The sequence below is a fragment of the Megalobrama amblycephala genome, linkage group LG7 (genome assembly GCF_018812025.1).
Source record: "Megalobrama amblycephala isolate DHTTF-2021 linkage group LG7, ASM1881202v1, whole genome shotgun sequence".
NCBI lineage: Eukaryota > Metazoa > Chordata > Actinopteri > Cypriniformes > Xenocyprididae > Megalobrama > Megalobrama amblycephala.
This window is the reverse complement of record NC_063050.1, coordinates 12,860,650-12,879,858: the sequence shown is the minus strand read 5'-3', so window position 1 is coordinate 12,879,858 and position 19,209 is coordinate 12,860,650. Positions and strand designations below refer to the sequence as shown.

Here is a 19,209-nt window from a genome sequence, read left to right as displayed (position 1 = left end):
ACAAGATGCATGTAGTTTTATTTTCTAACCGCTAGAGGCACAAAAAAAATCATAGTCCCAGCTAACAGAATTTTGTTATAAGAACATTCTCTAAATATTCAGAATAGAACATAAAAAAAACATCCAGTTTTCTTGACATCAGAGGAATGTTTTTTTAAACGTATGATGTTCATCGTTCTTTCAATCATTCAAACATCTGCTGTGAACAAGCACTGAAAGAACTGGACGTTTTTTATGTTCCCAGAACCAACACTGAATATTTAGAGAATGTTCTTATAACAAAATTCTCTTTAAATGTTGTTAATTTGAATCACATTCTAATTGTAGTTGTTTAGTGTAAATGTAATTTTGCTGTTGCCCTAACTGTAAATGCTGTCACCCTAAATGCTTTTAATATTCCCACTACTTTCTAGAAACTGAAATGACTAGTGAGAAATGTACAGGAAGCATGTGACTCTCTCTGAAAGGGGTTATTTCACAGAATCAGATTGCACACCTCAAACCTTACATTATCAACAATGACAGGCAGAACAAAGCTGACCCTGGTCTTGCACAAAAGGGGAAAATCCATTCAAACCAAAAGTTAATCAAGAGGAAGTGGTCAGGTTCTGGATATGGGTGTGTGGGTGTCTTGAAACCAGTATGCATGTGAGAAATAGTGCACAGGAGGATACAGGGATACAGGTTTACTACTGTGATTGAAGGTATAACAGAGCTCCTATAGTCAACAGTCAATATTCATAGTCATCCATAATAGGATCCCTACTCAAAATGAAGTTCTTCAGTGTTCTTTGGCTCTGGATGTTTCTGTCAGGTAAGTTATCAATAGATGTGTGATAGAAACTCTACTGTCTATGGGAATAATTCAGCTTGCTGAGATTGATGAAAACAAGTAAGTTTAAAGGATTAGCTTACTTCAGAATTAAAATTTCCTGATAATTTACTCACCCCCCATGTCATCCAAGATGATTATGTCTTTCTTTATTCAGTCGAAAAGAAATTAAGGTTTTTGAGGAAAAAATTCCAGAACTTTTCTTCATATGGGGGGGGGTCAATGGGTTGAAGGTCCAAATTGCAGTTTTAATGCTTCAAAGCATCACGTAATCACATTGGAAAGGTCACGCGTGACGTAGGCAGAAATACTGATCCAGAGTTTGCAAAGCAATTGGGCAAAGACTAAGTCATATGCCCTTTACAAAAAAAAAGGGTAAAACAATAATGTCAGATGATTTGGAAGTTGGAGGAGAACATGAGATGGAGTTTTTCGCCCTACCACGATACTTCCGCCTATGTCACGTGTGACCTTTCCAATGTGATTATGTAATGCGTGAAGCATTGCAAGCAGTGCAAGACGAGCATTTGTAGTTAAAAAGTATTTCATTTTTATTATTTTTTTAAAATAGCTGATCATTTCTCTAGATAAGACCCTTATTCCTCGTCTGGGAACGCTTTGAAGCTGCACAGAAACTGCAATTTAGACCTTCAACCTGTTGAACCCCAGTGAAGTCCACTATATGGAGAAAAATCCTGGAATGTTTTCCTCAAAAACCTTAATTTCTTTTACAAGTAAAGAAAGAAATGAACAACTTAGATGACATGGGGGTGAGTAAATTATCAAAAATTTTAATTCTGAAGTGAACTAATCTTTTAAGGGTTCTCCAATTAATCGGGTGGCGATAGTTATCAGCCGATAATAGCTTTATATGGTTTGATGTAAAGCTGATCAGATGACAGACAGAAAGCTCTCAGATTTCATCAAAAAGATCTTCATTTGTGTTCTGAAAATGAACGAAAGTCTTGGTGAGTAAGAGTAATTAATGACAGAATTACATTTTTGAGCGAACCCTTTAACGTCCAAATCAGCTAGATCAGTGATTGTCGTAAAATGCAGTCTGCTGTTTCTAAACTACAGGACATGCTTGATAATAAAAAGAGATATTAAAACTGCTTTAAGCCCTTAAAGAGATACTGTTCTCCAAGCGGCTTTCTGTGCGCGCTCCGAGACGGAGTGGAACATGGACAACCAAAGTATACTTTGGGCTTCGGGTTCAGCCTGAGCAGACATGACAACATTTTATTATTGACACAGGTTGTTGTTATCGATGTTATTATTAACCTCATACATATGCAAATAATAATTTTAACAAGTTAAAAATGGCTTTAACCCTAATGCGTATAGATCATAAGTGTGACTATAAGAATCATAATGTGAAAACAACTAAAAACCAAAATATTTCAACTAAATGGGAGAAAAACTGATTAAAGGGTTAAACTAGCTGAGGTCAAACTGTTAACACACAAGGAAAGGTCATAAATATACAGTACAGTCCAAAAGTTTGGAACCACTAAGATTTTTAATGTTTTTAAAAGAAGTTTTGTCTGCTCACCAAGACTACATTTATTTAATTAAAAATACAGTAAAAAACAGTAATATTGTGAAATATTATTACAATTTAAAATAACTGTGTACTGTTTAAATATATTTGACAAAGTAATTTATTCCTGTGATGCAAAGCTGAATTTTCAGCATCGTTACTCCAGTCTTCAGTGTCACATGATCCTTCAGAAATCATTCTAATATGCTGATTTGCTGCTCAATAAACATTTATGATTATTTTCATTGTTGAAAACAGTTGTGTACTTTTTTTTTCAGGATTCCTTGTTGAATAGAAAGTTCAAAAGAACAGCATTTATCTGAAATACAAAGCTTCTGTAGCATTATACACTACCGTTCAAAAGTTTGGGGTCAGTAAGAATTTTTATTTTTATTTTTTTGAAAAGAAATGAAAGAAATGAATACTTTTATTCAGCAAGGATGCATCAAATCAATCAAAAGTGGCAGTAAAGACATTTATAATGTTAAACACTGTTCTTTTGAACTTTCTATTCATCAAATAATACTGAAAAAAAAATATTGTACACAAATATTTTGTACAATTGTACACATTAAATGTTTCTTGAGCAGCAAATCAGCATATTAGAATGATTTCTGAAGGATCATGTGACACTGAAGACTGGAGTAACAATGCTGAAAATTCAGCTTTGCCATCACAGGAATAAATTACTTTGTGAAATATATTCAAATAGAAAACAGTTATTTTAAATTGTAATAATATTTCACAATATTATTGTTTTTACTGTATTTTTAATTAAATAAATGTAGCCTTGGTGAGCAGACGAAACTTCTTTTAAAAACATTAAAAATCTTAGTGGTTCCAAACTTTTGGACTGTACTGTATATGTGATTGTTTAGTCAGATCTCTCTGACCAAATAATTTCTCCACTGATTATATTTGTGCTGTAAATATGATGCATTTATAGTAAATACATGCAGTGGTTGTGAAGAAATCACACTTCCTATTATAATGTTAATAGACAATAAGTACGTAAGTTACTTCTGAAATTGAATAACTGAAACCGAAGAGACTTCAAGAGGAACTGATAGTACAAACCCTATTTTCCTTAAACAGAATTTAAGAGTACAGGTGGAATTTCTGGATATATAGGAAGACACATCACAATTAAATGTTCCCACCACTGGGCTTCAACCAACATAAAGTATTTCTGCAGAGATCCATGTGGAGACAGAGATGTATTAGTTAAATCTGACCGGTCACCTGAAGGGAGATACAGACTGGAGGATTTTGGGACAGGAACCTTCAACGTGACCATCACTGAACTACAGGAGTCAGACTCTGGGATTTACCGGTGCGGAGTGCAGAGAGTTGGAATAGACACATATCAGAAAGTCAACCTGATAGTACAGAAAGGTAAGCAATATTATGCATTTCATTACACTGCCAGACTATTAGTGGCTGCCACATGCTCAAATCTTATGCTATTTTTGCCTGTGTGAGACAGTATGAAGGGTTGCCGTACTGTTTGTTTCATATTAAATGGCGAATCAAGAAGGGTTATACAGCTATTTAGGCAACACAACTGTTCTTTATGATATCAGAAATAGATGTCTCTTTGAAATTCCTCTAAAACTTACAAACAGACAACACAAAGAACTTGGAAGAAGTGACTCATCTGAGGACGATGGAAACACAAACAGGGACAACTGCTGAAATACAAGCGACTACACCAAGACACTCTTTTCCCATATCTTCAACCACTAAGCAAGGCACACACTCACTGACATCTACAGGTAGACAAACATCTTATTATAATCCCTGCATTTCTGTTCTTAAGTGTTAATGCATGTTGCAATCTCCTTCTTTAAATGCTTTGTCAAAGCACATGGTCCAGCTGTCAAAAAAGCAGGTGAGTTGCAACCCCTTTATAGATACGTTGACATTTTATGTGTATCAAGTTCACAATACATGAAGTAAATAAAAATGTTATGACCCAAAAGTCATCTCTGTAATATACAGGTGCTGAAAACAGATGAATAGAGATTGTCAGTGTATGCAATATGTCAATTTATGTAGATGAAAAATGAAAAATGCATCTGTATCTGTCCATATATTCCCAGTGCCTGTGTATTTTATTCTCTATGGTGCTGCCGGATTGGTTGTCATGTTGATCATATTTGCAGTTGGACTGGTCTCTTGTCAGTGGAGAAAGAGAGTCAAGAAATCAAGTGTGTGAACGTTTAAATATGACATGCAAAAAAGCTCTAATTTTTTTTTTGTGTGTGTGTGTGTGTGTACTAAATTATTTCACATAAAACATCTGCTTTATTTCAGGACGTGTTACGGTTAGATCTACACACAATGATCGTCACAGCGAGGAGGTAAGTACGGTACATCATAAGATCAGAGGCAGAGCCACCACAAACACAACTTCTGCTTACTTTATGAACCATTTCAACAGCTGATTAGCAATAGAACTGCACTTTGTGTTTGTGATTCAGGCCATCGGTGTTTATGAGAACGCTCCTGACGACAGACCCTACGCCACCATAAAGAAATCCAGTATCAAGTCTAACGACATGAGCCAATCGGATCCAATATATCAGAACCTACACTTCAACACTAGCCAAGGAGACGATATCTATGGCAATCTTCGAATATATTAAAAATATGCAATCTTTTAGCATCAACCTCAAGTTCAAACGCTCAACATGTTCTACATTATTGTGAAATAATTTCTGAAAACAGTGGAAAAACATATCTGCAGTACATAAGTTTTAAGAACATGTTACTTTAATGTATAATTGTGCCATTATTTGTGCAGATATACATTTCTTCTGCAAAGGAACTTGACCATTCTCCTAAATAGTCATGAGTTATGATAATGAAACGCTACAACAGCTGTAGCAGTAGCAAATTGAGAGTTTATTGAGGAAAAGGTCGTAGTTTATAGTGAATATGTGTTCCCCATACCAAAGTGAAAAGAGAAAAGTGTTATGTAGACTGGTGGGCTTCTCACCAACAAATTATACCTTACCATGTGTAAATTTTGCATGTGAAAGAGAACAATTAAGGGTTGCAATATGACTAGATTGTTCTTATTAAATGCCCAAATGTGTAGTTATTTAGCCCATTTATAACTTGGTGTTCTTTTACTGAATGACTTGACTAGCCTGTGTTTAGTATTAAAAAAATATATTGTCTATATATTAGGTATCATTGTACATGTAAAGCACAGCATCCTTAAAATAAAATGAATTATTCTAACCAATGAATACATTTGTTTGCACTGAGAGTAATTCAGCCATTTTGTATTGACGCAACCTTACAAACTGCACATTCCTATCATAACCAACACCACCTGATCATCTTTTTTTTTTTTTTTTTCTTTGCTTGCCTGACTGTTACGACTCAATCCCAACTAAAGCAAACACTCATCTCCATGATGGTGGCTTAAAAATTGTGATTTTCTCCTTTGGTGATTCTTCTTGTTATCATCAGGTGTCTTCAATAATGGTCAATCATCACTCAATTAATCACTTAATTATCTCATTAACTTTAACACTGCTTCAGTGGGTGGAATAAAAAATATGGCAGGACTTTTACTCTGTGACCCTTGGACTTTACACCTCTGATAACACTCAAACTATACTGGCCCTTCTGCGGTCAAACTCGAGAGGCGTCAGTTGAACATGATATTAAACCATTTCTGAAACTATACTGTGTTTCAAGAAGTTCAAACCTGGTTATTTTATAGGGAAATCTCAAACTGCACATCACGATGATAATGAATGTGGAGGAGGGAAGCTGTGCAGCGCGCGCTCTTTCAATCAGCTGCTCTCACGCGCTCACAATGTTTCAGCTCCTCCTAGTGGTTGAGTTTAACAGTACAGCAGTTTACTGCCTGCTTTCATAATGAGAAGAGGAGATGGCTTTATGAGTACTTGATGACTATATTTTTATTAAATAAATGTAAATAATAATAAAATAAAAAACAAACATTTGCACTCCAACGTTCTTCGTAGAGGAGACTGGGTTTAGCTGTCAAACTTTTAGTATTTCTCATCACATTTTATTTAGTAATTTACTAAAAGACTCACTCACACAAGAAGTATCTGATATTACCTGACCAGTCTGAAACTTTTTTATTAACACACAGGAAATATGTCAATACAAATTTATACTTTGCAAAATTACATTTATGATGGGACTGGGATAAGAAGCAAAACAGCAATGCACACTCAAAATGTAATCATGATTAAATGAAACACAAATACTAAAGCCAGGGAGAAAAAAACTTATTATAGTCTGGTTTATATTTTTAGATGCAATCCCAGAATTTAAAAAAAATAAATAAAATTAAGTCTGGATCATGACGCTGCTGTAAATCACAGACAAATCCTTCTCTTGGCTTGTAGATCTGCAAAAATGATAAATACATAATTAACTGAGAATAGGATAAACTCAGGGCATAAAATATGCTGAAGCCAAAAAGGTTTTTTATTATTATTTATTTTTAAGGTGCTGATTTTAATACTTGTATCTTTTATATACTTAATATGCTATTTTCTATAAAAACAACTTTACGAATAAAACTGACTTATGCTAAGGCAAAATAATTCAGTTTTCCCTCACTTGTCTTCAGTAGCAGGATTTTGAATTGTAATGCTGGCATACTGAATCTCATCCTCTTCAGGTTCCTTTGTGTCTTTATCTCTGCAGTCTTGAATAGAAGCATCTTTACCATCTCCGGATTCAGAGCTCTTTCCTGTAGATTCCTACAAATATCATGAATATATTTGAACTGCAGCAAGCTGTAAACATTCGGCTCTCCACATTTGTAATGATAATGTGTTTGATAAGTGTTAACACGTAACTCTACAGAACTTCATGCATTTTTGTGAATTAATTAATACCTTGATATTTTATACATTTTGATTGGCTATTAAAAAAAACAGTATTCAGAGTATATCAATTTAAAGTTTTATTGACATTGATGAGCTTTCGCCCGTGTTGTACCACAAAGTTAACACCACCTTTGAAGGGATATTTCACCCCAAAATGAAAATTATCCCATGATTTACTCACCCTCAAGCCATCCTAGGTGTATATGACTATCTTCTTTCAGACGATATCCTTGCCATATCCATATCCTTGCTCCTCCAAGCTTTAAGGATATTTTAAAATATATCTATGATTGTGTTCGTCAGAAAGAAGATAGTCATATACACCTAGGATGGCTTGAGGGTGAGTAAATCATGGGAAATTTTTCATTTTTGGGTGAACTATCCCTTTAAGAAAAGAACAAAGAAATGTCAGTGCAGTGACATGATCTATAAAGTCTGTGATACAAGATCGATGAAACATGAAGTGATTTAACTTCGGCTAGAATCTCACCTTTTTTTGCACAGAGTCTTTAGAATCATTATTTCTTCTCTTATTCCTGTTGTTAAATATATAAGAATAAATGCATATATGAAAGTTGTTAAAACTGTAAAAGACTTAAAAGACAGTCTTCACTGCAAAAAAAAAAAAAAAAAAGGCTTGCCAAAATATGTCACATTAAAATAGTTTTTTTTTTTTTTTTTCAAGCTCAGCAATAAAGATTTCTGAAAAAAATAATAATTTTGGGTATGGATTTATGATTTAGTAAACTTAGAAAATTGTTGGAATATGTTTAAAATGCACATACTTAAAGTAAATATATACTGCTCACTAACCTTATGCACAAAATGAGGAGAAACAAGAGCCCAAATACAGCTATAATTGCAATAGTGGCACAAACAATAATGACATACAGGATATTCCAAACACCTAGGAGGAAAGATCATTTATTTTCATTAAAGTCTTTGAACATGTGATGATGAATTAGTGAGTGGATAAACTTCACCATTAAACATGATGAGCACGAGTGTCTTAATATTGAATACCTTTAACAGTGAGAGAAACAGACGCTGATCTCTGAACCCCTGAAACAAGAGGATCATGATGATCATTTCACACGTGAGACAAATGAACCTGAAAGAGTGTCTGTTTATAGAAAATACCTTTAACAGTGAGAGAAACAGACGCTGATCTCTGAGATCCATATTTATTCTGAGCCTCACAGTAGAAGCGTCCACTGAAACTGGAGCTAAAGCTGGAGATGCTGAAACTCTGTCCAGATCCAACAGCTGAGGTTTCATCCTCCTTAAACCAGCTGAAGTTCAGAGCAGGAGGGTTTGAATCACTGCTGCAGATCAGAGTCACTGAATCTCCTGACACTATTTCACCAGACGGACTGATGGACACTGATGTATTTCGGGGGGAATCTAGAGGTAAAACAACATGGTCTTATTATTCCTGTCATTTTGTGGAGACCAATGCTAGATATAATGTCTGTATGTATTTGTGATACTCCATCCATGATATTTGTAATCAGTTGTTTAATATCAGTTTTCATAATTGTAAATGAATAAAGACTCACACATGACGCTGAGGCTGACAGCAGGAGAGGGCAGATGTTCTTGTCCTCTGACGGCACAGCTGTAACTGCCAGAATCACTGCGGACTGACTGAAGCTGCAGGATGTCGCTGTGGAAGTTTAAAGCCTGTCCATTTTTGTACCAGATGAATCTGTCTGTCAGATCGCAGGTAGTTCTACATGTCAGATTGACCGTTTCTTTCTCCAGCACCTGCTGTGGAGCCTGAACCTGAAGGGCTGGAGGACACAAATCCTTCTAACCATGTCCTCAAACTACTAACAGTTTGTTAAATAAATAATGAAAATGAAGGACAGAAGTGGATTACCAGAAACTTTAAGTTGAATTCCTGGTTCACCAATCCTTTGTTGTCCTTCAGTTGCAGTTATTAATCTGAAACAATACTCTTTCTCATCATCTTCGGTGACGTTGTGCAGTCTGAGAACAGCAGTTTTGTTTTGTCTGTCTTCAATGTATTCAACCCTGTCTTTATACTGCTGATATTCTTTTAAACTTTTGATGTCTACATCTGGTTTCTTGATCCAAAGGGTTTCTGTCAGATTATACTGCTGAGGGTATCTGTATGTGCATGATATGTTTACTGTGGATCCTTTGAGAGCACATATTGAATTATCTTTATAATTCACATTCCAGTCTTGTCCAAAAACTCCTGAAACACAAAATACAGAAGATCAGTAAACTCCTGAAACAAGAAGGAAAAAAGAAGGAAAAAAATGGCAAAACTTGTGTTTTTGCAAACAGCTAAATAATATCAATCAGTTTTTGTGAAGTAAGTGAAAAGTGTTTTAATAAGTCCTGCAGATGACTACACTGTCAGAAATAGGGGTGCAGTAGGAGTCCATTTCTGTCCCCCAAGGTACAATCTACACTAACGTACCCCATAGGGCTTATCATTGGACCTCAAGGTACATGTTTGTTCCCAAGCATTAAAAGGTACATATATGTACCGTTTCTTTTAGAAGGTTAAGGTACAATATCAAGAGACAGCCTCTGCTAAGCCATTTTTTTTTTTTTTTTTTTTTTTTTTTTTTGATATATTATTAAAATCTTTTAAAAAAAAAAAAAAAGGCTTAGCAGAGGCTGTCCATCTGGCCAGGTGTTAAAAAGTAACACTGAAGCAGTGTTAAAGTTAATGAGATAATTGATTGATGATTGAGTGACGATTGACAATTAGTGGAGACACCTGATGATAATAAGCAGAATCATTGAAGGAAAGAGAGAAAAAAGGTGTTAATTAATGTTTTATGGAATGTTTCATTTCAAGTCACCATGAAAGAGGTCAGCGTTTGCTTTAGTTGAGCTCTTGACTCTTTACCTTTTATTATTAGTTTTTCTCTGGCTGCTCCAACTTTGTGTTTGTAAAGCACATTTGTTATGGTCAGAGAAGATAGGATCTGGTCACAATATAATTTGAGGATGATATAATCATCATGTGATGGCCTGATGTCATTTAGAGTCTAAATCTCTGACTGTGTGCTTGATGTGTAGCTTTAGTATTAATGATTGTAGTCCTGTGATTTTACAACTTGAGATCCAACAGCAGAATGACTTTTTTTTTTATTATTATTTTTAAGGATAACACATTATGCACTGAAGCTTCAGTATTTAAACACACACAGACATCAAGAATCAGTATCTGATTCTCAAGAACGGTGACGATAAATAAATACAAAATACTGACAAACAGATCAACTCTGAACATCACAAAACAAGCTACTGTCACAACAAAACAACAGAGAAATAAAAGCAAACATGATCAATCTACGAAAATTACAGGACAATTCAGCTGCATAATTTATTCATGCAGCAATGCATGATGGGAGCCATGGATGAGTTTTGATTGGTGGCTCCCATCATGCACTGCAACATGAAGCACTTTGTTTGATTGTCACCATTGTTGAGGGTCATATGCTGATTCTTGATGTCTGTGTGTGTTTAAAAAAACCTTAAGATTATAAAAGCTCTGCTGGATCTCAAGCGGTAACAGAGATTTACTATAAAGAAAAAATATAACATCTACATGACTAGTTAATACTGGATGTCACCAATGAATCTGGCCATTTCACAAGGAGAAAACACAATCATTATGACTGTGCTTCCCAAAGCATTGTAAACCTAAATTGATCAACTTTGGCTCACTGCACTTTTGGGAAACACAGCTTAGATCAGAGTTTCTCTGGCCATAACAAATGTGCTCTACAAACACAAAGTTGGAGCAGTCAGAGAAAAATTAATGTTAATAAACAAGTCAAGAGCCCAACTAAAGGAAATGCTTTTCACCATCATGGTGACTTCAAACTAAACTTTCATTAAAACATTAACATCTAAACATCTGTTAATTCTCAATAAGAACTTTTGTTGATGTATGACAGAAATCAAATCAAACTGGTTAATAATAAGTGTAATAATGTTTAATGGCTGGAAGTCAGTTGTAGTTGTTGTGTCTCTTTTTCTCTTGTTTCTTCAGTGATTCTGCTTATTATCATCAGGTGTCACCACTAATTGTCAATCATCACTCAATCATCAATCATCTCATTAACTTTAACACTGCTTCAGTTTAACACCCGGCAAGATGGACTCATATGGAATGTTTAAAAATGTGTTTCAAATGAAATGTTGTAAAATGTGAAAATGAAGAGTATTTAATAAATTCTGATTTTAATTCAGTGTGTGTGTGTGTGTAAAATATATATATCTCATTATAGTCAACGATTGTACTCTGTCAAAGCCAATTTTATGTCCTTTTTGAAGGGTCAATTTTTGTACTCTTAAATAAAAGTACAAAATTGTCACCAAAGGTACAAAACTGGTCTCTTAAGGTACAAATCATAAGGGTACAAATTTGTACCCTTGAGGGTACAGCCCCAGTGACAAGCCATTGTACCCCTAAAGGCCAAACATAAAGGCCAAACATAAAGGCCAAACAACATAAAGGCCAAAATATGAAATCAAACTAAAACTCCACTATGATCAAAGAAGGCAAGAGAATCATAATCTAATTTATACATTTCAACTATTTTGCTTCAGTTAAACTTTTAAACAAACGGCCCTTTTCTTAAGCCCCGCCTTCTAAAGACAAGTAAGCCAATCTGATGTCTGCAAACATTAACACCCAAAGTGATTGACAGGCTGATTTCTGATTGGCTGAAAATGTCAAGCTTAAAAAAAGGGATGTGTGCTATTACCAAAAAAATTACTTTTTTTTTTTTTAAGTGATGTAATCAGGGACTCACCAGAATTCATGAGCAGAAAGATGAGAAGAGGAACAAGAGCCATTCTGACATTCACACCAAACTTCACAGACGACACCTTAACAAATGTTATTAGGTACAGTAGATAATATTCACTGTTAGGCTGTGTTAGTAATGTTATCCACATTAGTATAATAATATAAGGTGACTCAACTCATATTTGTTGCAATTAATTTGTTGTCCAGCAAACAGAGGCTTGTGTTATCTTATTAAAGAGTGACTAAGAGATCTGATGAATAACAGTGATCATTTCTACACTGTAAACCCGAATACGTTGCCTCAAAATGTTCATGTTAAGAAATTCAAAGCTTAAATAAGCAGAACTAGAAGATTATTTTTGTTGTTGCACTCAAATATTTTAATTGTGTCGATTTGAATTGTTTGAGTACACTCATACATTTAAATTAAAATTATCACGTAGCCTAACCCCAATTCAAACGTGTTTATTAATGCAAAAATAACTAGCTATAACAAACTAATTCAGGAAATGCTAATTTGTTAACAATTGCATGATATAACACTTGTTGAACGATTACAGCATATAAAATATATAACTTACTCGCCCTCAAACCAAGCTTCATGCACTGCTTGTCACCATGATGGTAACTCTCCAAAAAACACAATAAATTATTCTAAATGATCATAACAAAACATTAATCTACTAAATCTCCCACTTAACATTAATCTTGTACAAAAAAAAAAAAAAAAAAAAAAAAAAAAAAATATATATATATATATATATATATATATATATATATATATATATATATATATAACACTTTTAGCAATTTTTTAGCAATTTTAGCATTTACTCTCCCCTTCGAGTGCCATGGGATAGGTATGCTGGGAGCAAATCCCAGCCCAGTTTCAGTTAAACTTAAGTTCTTCTAAATTAAAAGAAATAAGGTCATAAAACTCAAAACAATGAAAAACTTCAAATATATCAGTTCTGTAAACTTGAAAGAAAAAGAAAGTTCTAAATACTCAAAAGTTCATTTGACTGAACTATTCTGTTTAATTTAAGTTTGTCCTACTCAAACCAATTAATTATTTTGAGCGTTAGGGTTCACTGTGACTCTTGTATGTTGTGTTTCGTAATAAAGCTTCTAAAAAGGTTTGTTACCGTACAAATGACAGTTTATTTATCACTAACAGTTCTGATGAATGAAAGCTTTTCAGCTTCTTATGAAGATCAGCTACTAATAATTAATTACAACATTAAGTGTCTGCATATTTACAAACTTTAAATTGAATTTCACAAGCTCTTCATTAAATAATATGTAAAAACTCTCATACCTTGTCATTGTAGCTTTCTTCAGCAACTGTTTGGAGAGTTTGGAGACAGAACATGTTAGACAGGTTACTCTGAGTAACTTATATTATGATTATAATAACTTCCCATTTCTATGCAAATGTTTTTGTAACTTCACTGACATAAAACACTCTTCCATATTCACAAAATGACAATTCATAATGTAAATGCCACTTCAACACCATTTATTTGAAAGGCCCTTTTCACAACACACATCAATTCAAAGAAGATTTACACGTGTTTCTTTAGACATCAAACATCCAACCAGGAGATCTTTTTTGGGGCCTTTAAGATACCAACTATTATTCTTTACAATCATTAAAGGTGCTAAAGAGGATGTTTTGTTTTATACATTTTTTGCAATATTACTTGAAACTGTCTTTACTAACTGATAAAAGACTATTTATTAGGTGCACTGAAAGGAATAATATTAATATACATCATCTGTGCACAAGGTAGGGCCTTAAAAACATCAGCCAATCGTTTACGCGATCATCACGTAAACGATTGGCCCTCTGGCTTGTCAATCACTGCCATGACGTTCCTTGTGAGAGACGAGCGCGGCTGCACGCTCCAGTAACTTTCCACACTCCACAGGCGCCGCATGCAATGTTTTTGTCCGGAGACAGGAGTAACAACTGCAGATTATGAGTTACCTGCGGTGAGTCCGACATAATGAATCCACTAACACGACACAGCGAATGCCGGTGGTAAACACTCGTTTTCCAATACTCGTGCACGAGTTTTGGGAGGCGTTCCCTCGAAAGGAGGGGGGGTTGTTCTTACGCATGCGCTCATTTCAAAAACTCAGTAACAGTCTTTGGTTTCTCAGTCGACGAAAAGATCCTCTTTATCACCTTTAAGATCTACAGCCTCTTCCAGTCATTATGAAAAAAAGAAAGAAAGAAAGAAATTGATTGCATTTCAGACACAAAACAACAGAGTTTAGATTTAGATTTTAAAAGCTATTGTAAATGTAAAGAGTGTAATGCCGCATTCCAGGCAGCCCGTAACCTGTGTTTTTCCAACCTTCTACCTGTGAAAGTGCACTGGAACAGCAGTCAAACCCGTGACTTCCCACCCATGAACTCATACTAGATCTATGGACTCCCAGTTCCGCGCTCTGACGCCACATAACCCGCGAAACAACAATGGCAGCCCTTACGGATACTGTGTTTATGCAAGTGGTACACGGTGAAAAATAGACTTTAGGACAATATAACGTTGCAATCAAATTAATATAATAATGATAAATAACACACACACGATTATGTATTACAATGTTATGTGTCTGAAACGGTAAGTATGTCGTGAAAGTATATCGCCACAATTCCTTGCGCTCAAGCACCGTTTATACCGCCAGCAACACGCAGCGACAAAACGGCATGATCCCATTCATTTCAATGGAGCGCAGAATGTAGGCGTGTCAAGCGACAGGAGATGTGACAAAAGTTCAACTTTATGCAAATGAAGAGCGAATTTCAACTTTTATTACAATAGAAACTTTTCATTCTTTTAAAACTATAAATGTTTAAAACTATCCTCACTTATAACTCTTTCAACATGCAAATTCATAAATTCAGTGGAATTTTCCATGTTTAAATCAGTCCTTTATGAATATGAATACAGAATATATGATTCTAGTTCCCTTTCGAAAGGGAACTCAACTCTGCGCTGAAATCGGGGAACGCCACTCGTGACCAGTGTTCGAAATGCCAAGAATCACACAACTCCAATCCTATTGGCCGGCGACAGCCTATGACATCAAACGGCGCGAACCGTGATGTATAAAGGGAGAGCCTGAGGAAGCAGTCGGACATCTTCTTGTCTTTTTGGGACTGTTTTGTTCGTGCCATTGTTTCACTAACTCCGGTAGGAAATGATTCCTTTTATATCTGCAAACGTCCAGGAGGATGTGTTCATCCGTGTCCCAGGGGTTTGACACTTGATGTACACGTTTCTGGTGTTTTTCTGTCTGGAGAGGAGCGAACGCATAGACGATGCTTGAGGGCGGCGTCTATGTGTGGTTGTCTATTCACTGTGAGCGTCTCTCCTGTTGCGACACTCCGTTCTCGTTTGACACTCTTCCTGAGGGAGGAGGTGTCTGCATCTGTGCCTGGGGATGATGGTGATGTCCGCGTTTGATGTCACCTCGTCCGATAGCGAGCACTCCTCTGGCTGCTGGGTATGTGAGCTGCTGTGTTTTTGGGATGTGCTTTTCGGCGGGCTGCAGCTGCCGTGTGAGTGCGTTAAGAAAGGGGCCGCGCGTGACGGCTCGACGAACGATTCCTTTCTGTCCATGAATGTTGCGGCTCCCATAGACTTTCCATTCTCTCCTGATCTCCGCGTTTGAGATCGGGAGGGCATGGAAAACCCCCTGGCCATTCAGATTTGGATCTGAGCCAGACAGACGGGAGGAGGAAGAAGCAAGAGTGATATGGGTGATCAATTGTAAACACCATTGCGTTTATAATCGATCCCCCAGCTATTTAAAGGGCGATTTATATCTACCCTCTCCTCTCCTTCTTTCACCTCCCATATATATATATGCACAGGCGCTTCTTTTACAGTTAGGCTGTTGGCTGGCCCTTTGATAATATTTTTTCTAAAGGCTGCCTTCTGGCTTGATAGTGAAAGTGCTTTTAGGCTTAAAAGAACTTTTGATTTAATCCTTCTTCATGCATTAATAAGGAGGGAAAATCTTCGTTCTGCGAGCCGCAGGAAGGTAAGCTGGGTCTATATTTTTATGTTTATAAAAAGTGTAGACCTTGTTTTTCCTGTATAGCTTTCCTGAGCATGTAGTCAGTAAAGTTAGAAGGGTTTTTTTTGGGCAAAATAACTGTAGCATTAGGTTGGCTAATTTTCAAAATATGCAGGCCGCTTTATGGCCGCTATTTTGTAGCCTCCTATGTTAGAGTAGCTTCTCAACTAATACTTTAGTTTGGTTTGAGTTAGCACTCGTCGCTTCAGTTATTTGTGTACAGGACGGCTTATTGGCCGCCTGACACTGTTTGTTTGCAGTGCTTAATTTTCTCCTCATATTTGAAGGTTTCAAAATGAAGCCCAAGCCTTGCTTGGCACAGGAGGCTTTAGCTAATGGCTAGGCTAGAGCTAGGTTTAGGTGTTTGTTTGTTACATCACCCTTATTATTACTATCCCTGTGAGGTTGTATAGTTCCTAGTTCTGGCCTCTTCCTGAGGGAGTTGCGGGCCGCATGCCCACTTCCCCTTCGATGTGTAAATATAGGTGCTATGGCTGAGGTTAACAGCTAAGGTTATAGGCTGTTATTAGCCTTCCTGGTGCTGTTTTTCCCAGGTGGTAGGCCCTTATCTTCGAGAAGATGAGTTATGCAGTGCTGCTAGGCCCCACTTTTTAGAACTTTTTGTCATGCCTATAATGTCTTCACATGAGCCCCTTGAATTGTATTCAAGTTTCAGATTATGATGCTAAATATTCTAGCTTTCATTCTCTAGGGTTCATTACAGATTCCAGTTCTGTTCTGTGAAACATTTATCCTGTCTGGATGGAATGTATTACAAAGCATTCATGTTTGCTTTGGGTTCTAAGCTTTAGCCCTACATACATATGTGAGCTTACTCATGTGCTGCCACAGGTTAATGCCTGTTTCTGTGATAGCAGGCTGTGATTAGCCTCTATCTATGAATGTGGTGTTTTGTTGTACTCCCTGGTTAGGGTGTGTGTTTCACTGAGTGCATCACCTGTTGGATTGCACACTCTGGTTGAGTGTAGAGAGTCTTATTCTGGTTAGAATAGCTATCTCTGTTTACTCCCAGTCGATCGTGACCACAGCAACTGTCTTGCATTTGCTGTAAGATTGTTGGCCCTTTATTGTAGCCTCTTTCTTATCACAGCTTGTGTTTAGGCGCTGTTGGTTATGATCATGACTTTGCTCATGTATTTGTAGCACTGCCTCAGGCTTTTGCTCACGTTGTCTGAGGTAATAGGCCTGTTTGGCCTTCCTCAGACCGTGATAGCATTTTTATGTACCGAGGTACATTGCCTGTTGGAATGTGCAGGCTTGAGCTCAGGTTTGGTAAGTTAGTTCCCCACTTATCGTGTAGGATCTAGACCTGCCCCCTTGAGCTTGGGCCCTGTTATGACCACGGGCTGGCGCCACATGGCGCGAAAAGTAGTAGGCCTTGCCAGGCCTCCTTTGTAGCTTCTGTGTTAACCCAGCCGGGTTGGTCATTTCTGGACTCATTCCATGGTTGAGTTATGTCTTTGACTCTCGCCGCCGTCGGCCGCGCCCACCTCTGTTCGAGTAGGCCCTATGTTGGGCCTTTCGTTGAGTTCTGTGGCATAGTGTGTACTTCTTATACCCAAGGGTTTTCAAGTACCTTGCCTGCGGGCTGGCCCTAGTCATGAAGCTACCACTGGTTGATGCCATGTGTTCATAGAGGTTGTAGGCCCCCATCAGGGCCTCCTTTCTGTCTGCATATTGGCACAGCTTTGTGTGGGTTTCTATACGACTCATCACCATGGATGGGTCTTGATGCCACTAGCTGACGCCGCGTGTATACGCGTTGTAGGCCTTCGCAGGCCGCTGGAGTTTGGCTTTGTACTTCTCTCGCTTAGAAAGTAAAAGGTGCTTTTACTGAGTACATTTCTGAAGTGGCTTGCCTCTCGAGGTGAGCTTTTGTACTAAAACCAATTTTGGTCTGGTTTTATGCATTTGCTGCCTTGAGCTTGGTTTCCTTTAGCTCTAGTCGAGCTAAATAGCTGCCCTGTCTATGACTTGGTTCTATTTTGCTCCTAGAACTTTAGTGGCCGCTAGCTGACGCCGCGTGCGATGGGTAGGCTTGAGGGCCTCCTTTGTAAGCATGCTGGATTTTTCCCTTTCAGTTTTTATTTACTTACAGTAAAGGGTCTTATGTCGCTGGCTGGCCGGGGCTCGGGCTGGCTTTTGTTCGGCCTCCATGGTTATGTGCCTACAGTACGGTCTGTCTGTTAGGTTGAGCTTCGTACTTCCCTCTGGGTTGACTGCGTAATTGTGCTTAGCTCCCTAAGCTGGTCATTGGTTGTAGACTTCTGTGAAGTCTCCCGTTCAGACTGGCCCCAGGCTGGTTTGTGCTCCCCTGTACCAGGGTGCTCTAGTGCACAGCCTCCTCAGCACTTTATCAGAAGCTGAGTAGATCCTAGGATGAGTGGTCTTACTCCCCTCAGTACGAGGGTTTATAGCGCTCAGCTGAGTTCCGCTCTCCAGGATGCCCATCTCTGTGTGTGGGTTTGAGTTGCTCACTGCCCTTTCGCAGTCGCTCTTACTTGCTCTCCTCTTTCGGAGTTTGTGCATTGGAGATTCTGTATGTCAGACAAGGTTGGCCCAGACTATGTTTGGCTTTCGCTAAATTAGTACGGCCTCCTTGGTGGTGTCAGGGGTGAATTTATCCCCCTAGTGATGGGCCGGGATTCCTCTGGTTCCCTGGCCACATTCCCTTTAAGTGACCACTTCCCCACGGGTTGTTGGTCTCAGATGCCTCTAGCAGCCTTGGCAGGCCTTTTACGGAAGGCCTCTTTTAGGCTCAGCTTGGGCTGAGGTTTTAGGCTCACCTTGGAGAGTTGCTCCCGGTTTTTCCCTGTAACTGCCGGACGTTTGTTCAGACTTCTTGGGCATGCACTCTCCTTCAGCATGGCGGCGTGGGTATATCGTTCCCCATAGCGCGATTTCAGCGCAGAGTTGAGTTCCCTTTCGAAAGGGAACGTCTCAGGTTACGCATGTAACCATGGTTCCCTGAGAACAGGGAATGAGACTCTACCGTTCCCTGCCATGCTTCGGGGTGCCTGCGGAA

General features: G+C 37.6%; 2 protein-coding genes across 8 annotated transcripts in view; one reads left to right on the top strand and one right to left on the bottom strand.

The window, feature by feature from the left end:
- The first annotated feature begins 582 nt into the window (after positions 1-582).
- Positions 583-5,651, top strand: LOC125271698 (CMRF35-like molecule 1). 5 transcript variants are annotated; one of them, XM_048195859.1, is made up of 7 exons: positions 583-814; positions 3,471-3,770; positions 4,001-4,150; positions 4,240-4,266; positions 4,478-4,585; positions 4,692-4,738; positions 4,859-5,651. In XM_048195859.1, the coding sequence occupies exons 1-7, from the start codon at positions 772-774 to the stop codon at positions 5,021-5,023; spliced, it is 840 nt and encodes a 279-aa protein (XP_048051816.1). In that variant the 5' UTR covers positions 583-771; the 3' UTR covers positions 5,024-5,651. The 5 variants fall into 5 exon arrangements, with proteins under 5 accessions (XP_048051816.1, XP_048051818.1, XP_048051819.1 ...); XM_048195861.1 differs by lacking the exon at positions 4,240-4,266 and having other exon boundaries at positions 584-814; positions 4,541-4,585; XM_048195862.1 differs by lacking the exon at positions 4,478-4,585 and having other exon boundaries at positions 584-814.
- An 822-nt stretch (positions 5,652-6,473) lies between these two features.
- LOC125271695 (B-cell receptor CD22-like) overlaps positions 6,474-19,209 on the bottom strand; it is a 35,661-nt gene continuing 22,925 nt past the window's right edge. For 2 of the 3 annotated variants that reach the window (XM_048195854.1, XM_048195853.1), the window contains 8 exons: positions 9,147-9,488; positions 8,824-9,057; positions 8,405-8,668; positions 8,288-8,326; positions 8,078-8,171; positions 7,755-7,800; positions 6,993-7,135; positions 6,474-6,777 (listed from right to left, as the gene is read on the bottom strand). In XM_048195854.1, coding sequence (XP_048051811.1) covers positions 6,717-6,777; positions 6,993-7,135; positions 7,755-7,800; positions 8,078-8,171; positions 8,288-8,326; positions 8,405-8,668; positions 8,824-9,057; positions 9,147-9,488 — 1,223 coding nt within the window. In that variant the 3' untranslated portion in view covers positions 6,474-6,716. The remainder of the gene's footprint in view (positions 6,778-6,992; positions 7,136-7,754; positions 7,801-8,077; positions 8,172-8,287; positions 8,327-8,404; positions 8,669-8,823; positions 9,058-9,146; positions 9,489-19,209) is intronic. The other variant, XM_048195855.1, reaches the window with a different exon arrangement.

What these genes read in the sequence shown, in the direction of transcription:
- LOC125271698 (XM_048195859.1), top strand. Translation starts at nt 772, where the DNA reads ATGAAGTTCTTCAGTGTTCTTTGGCTCTGGATGTTTCTGTCAG. An exon ending in GCTCTGGATGTTTCTGTCAG is followed by an intron (nt 815 to 3,470) that starts GTAAGTTATCAA and finishes TTCCTTAAACAG; the next exon opens with AATTTAAGAGTACAGGTGGA. An exon ending in CAACCTGATAGTACAGAAAG is followed by an intron (nt 3,771 to 4,000) that starts GTAAGCAATATT and finishes ACTTACAAACAG; the next exon opens with ACAACACAAAGAACTTGGAA.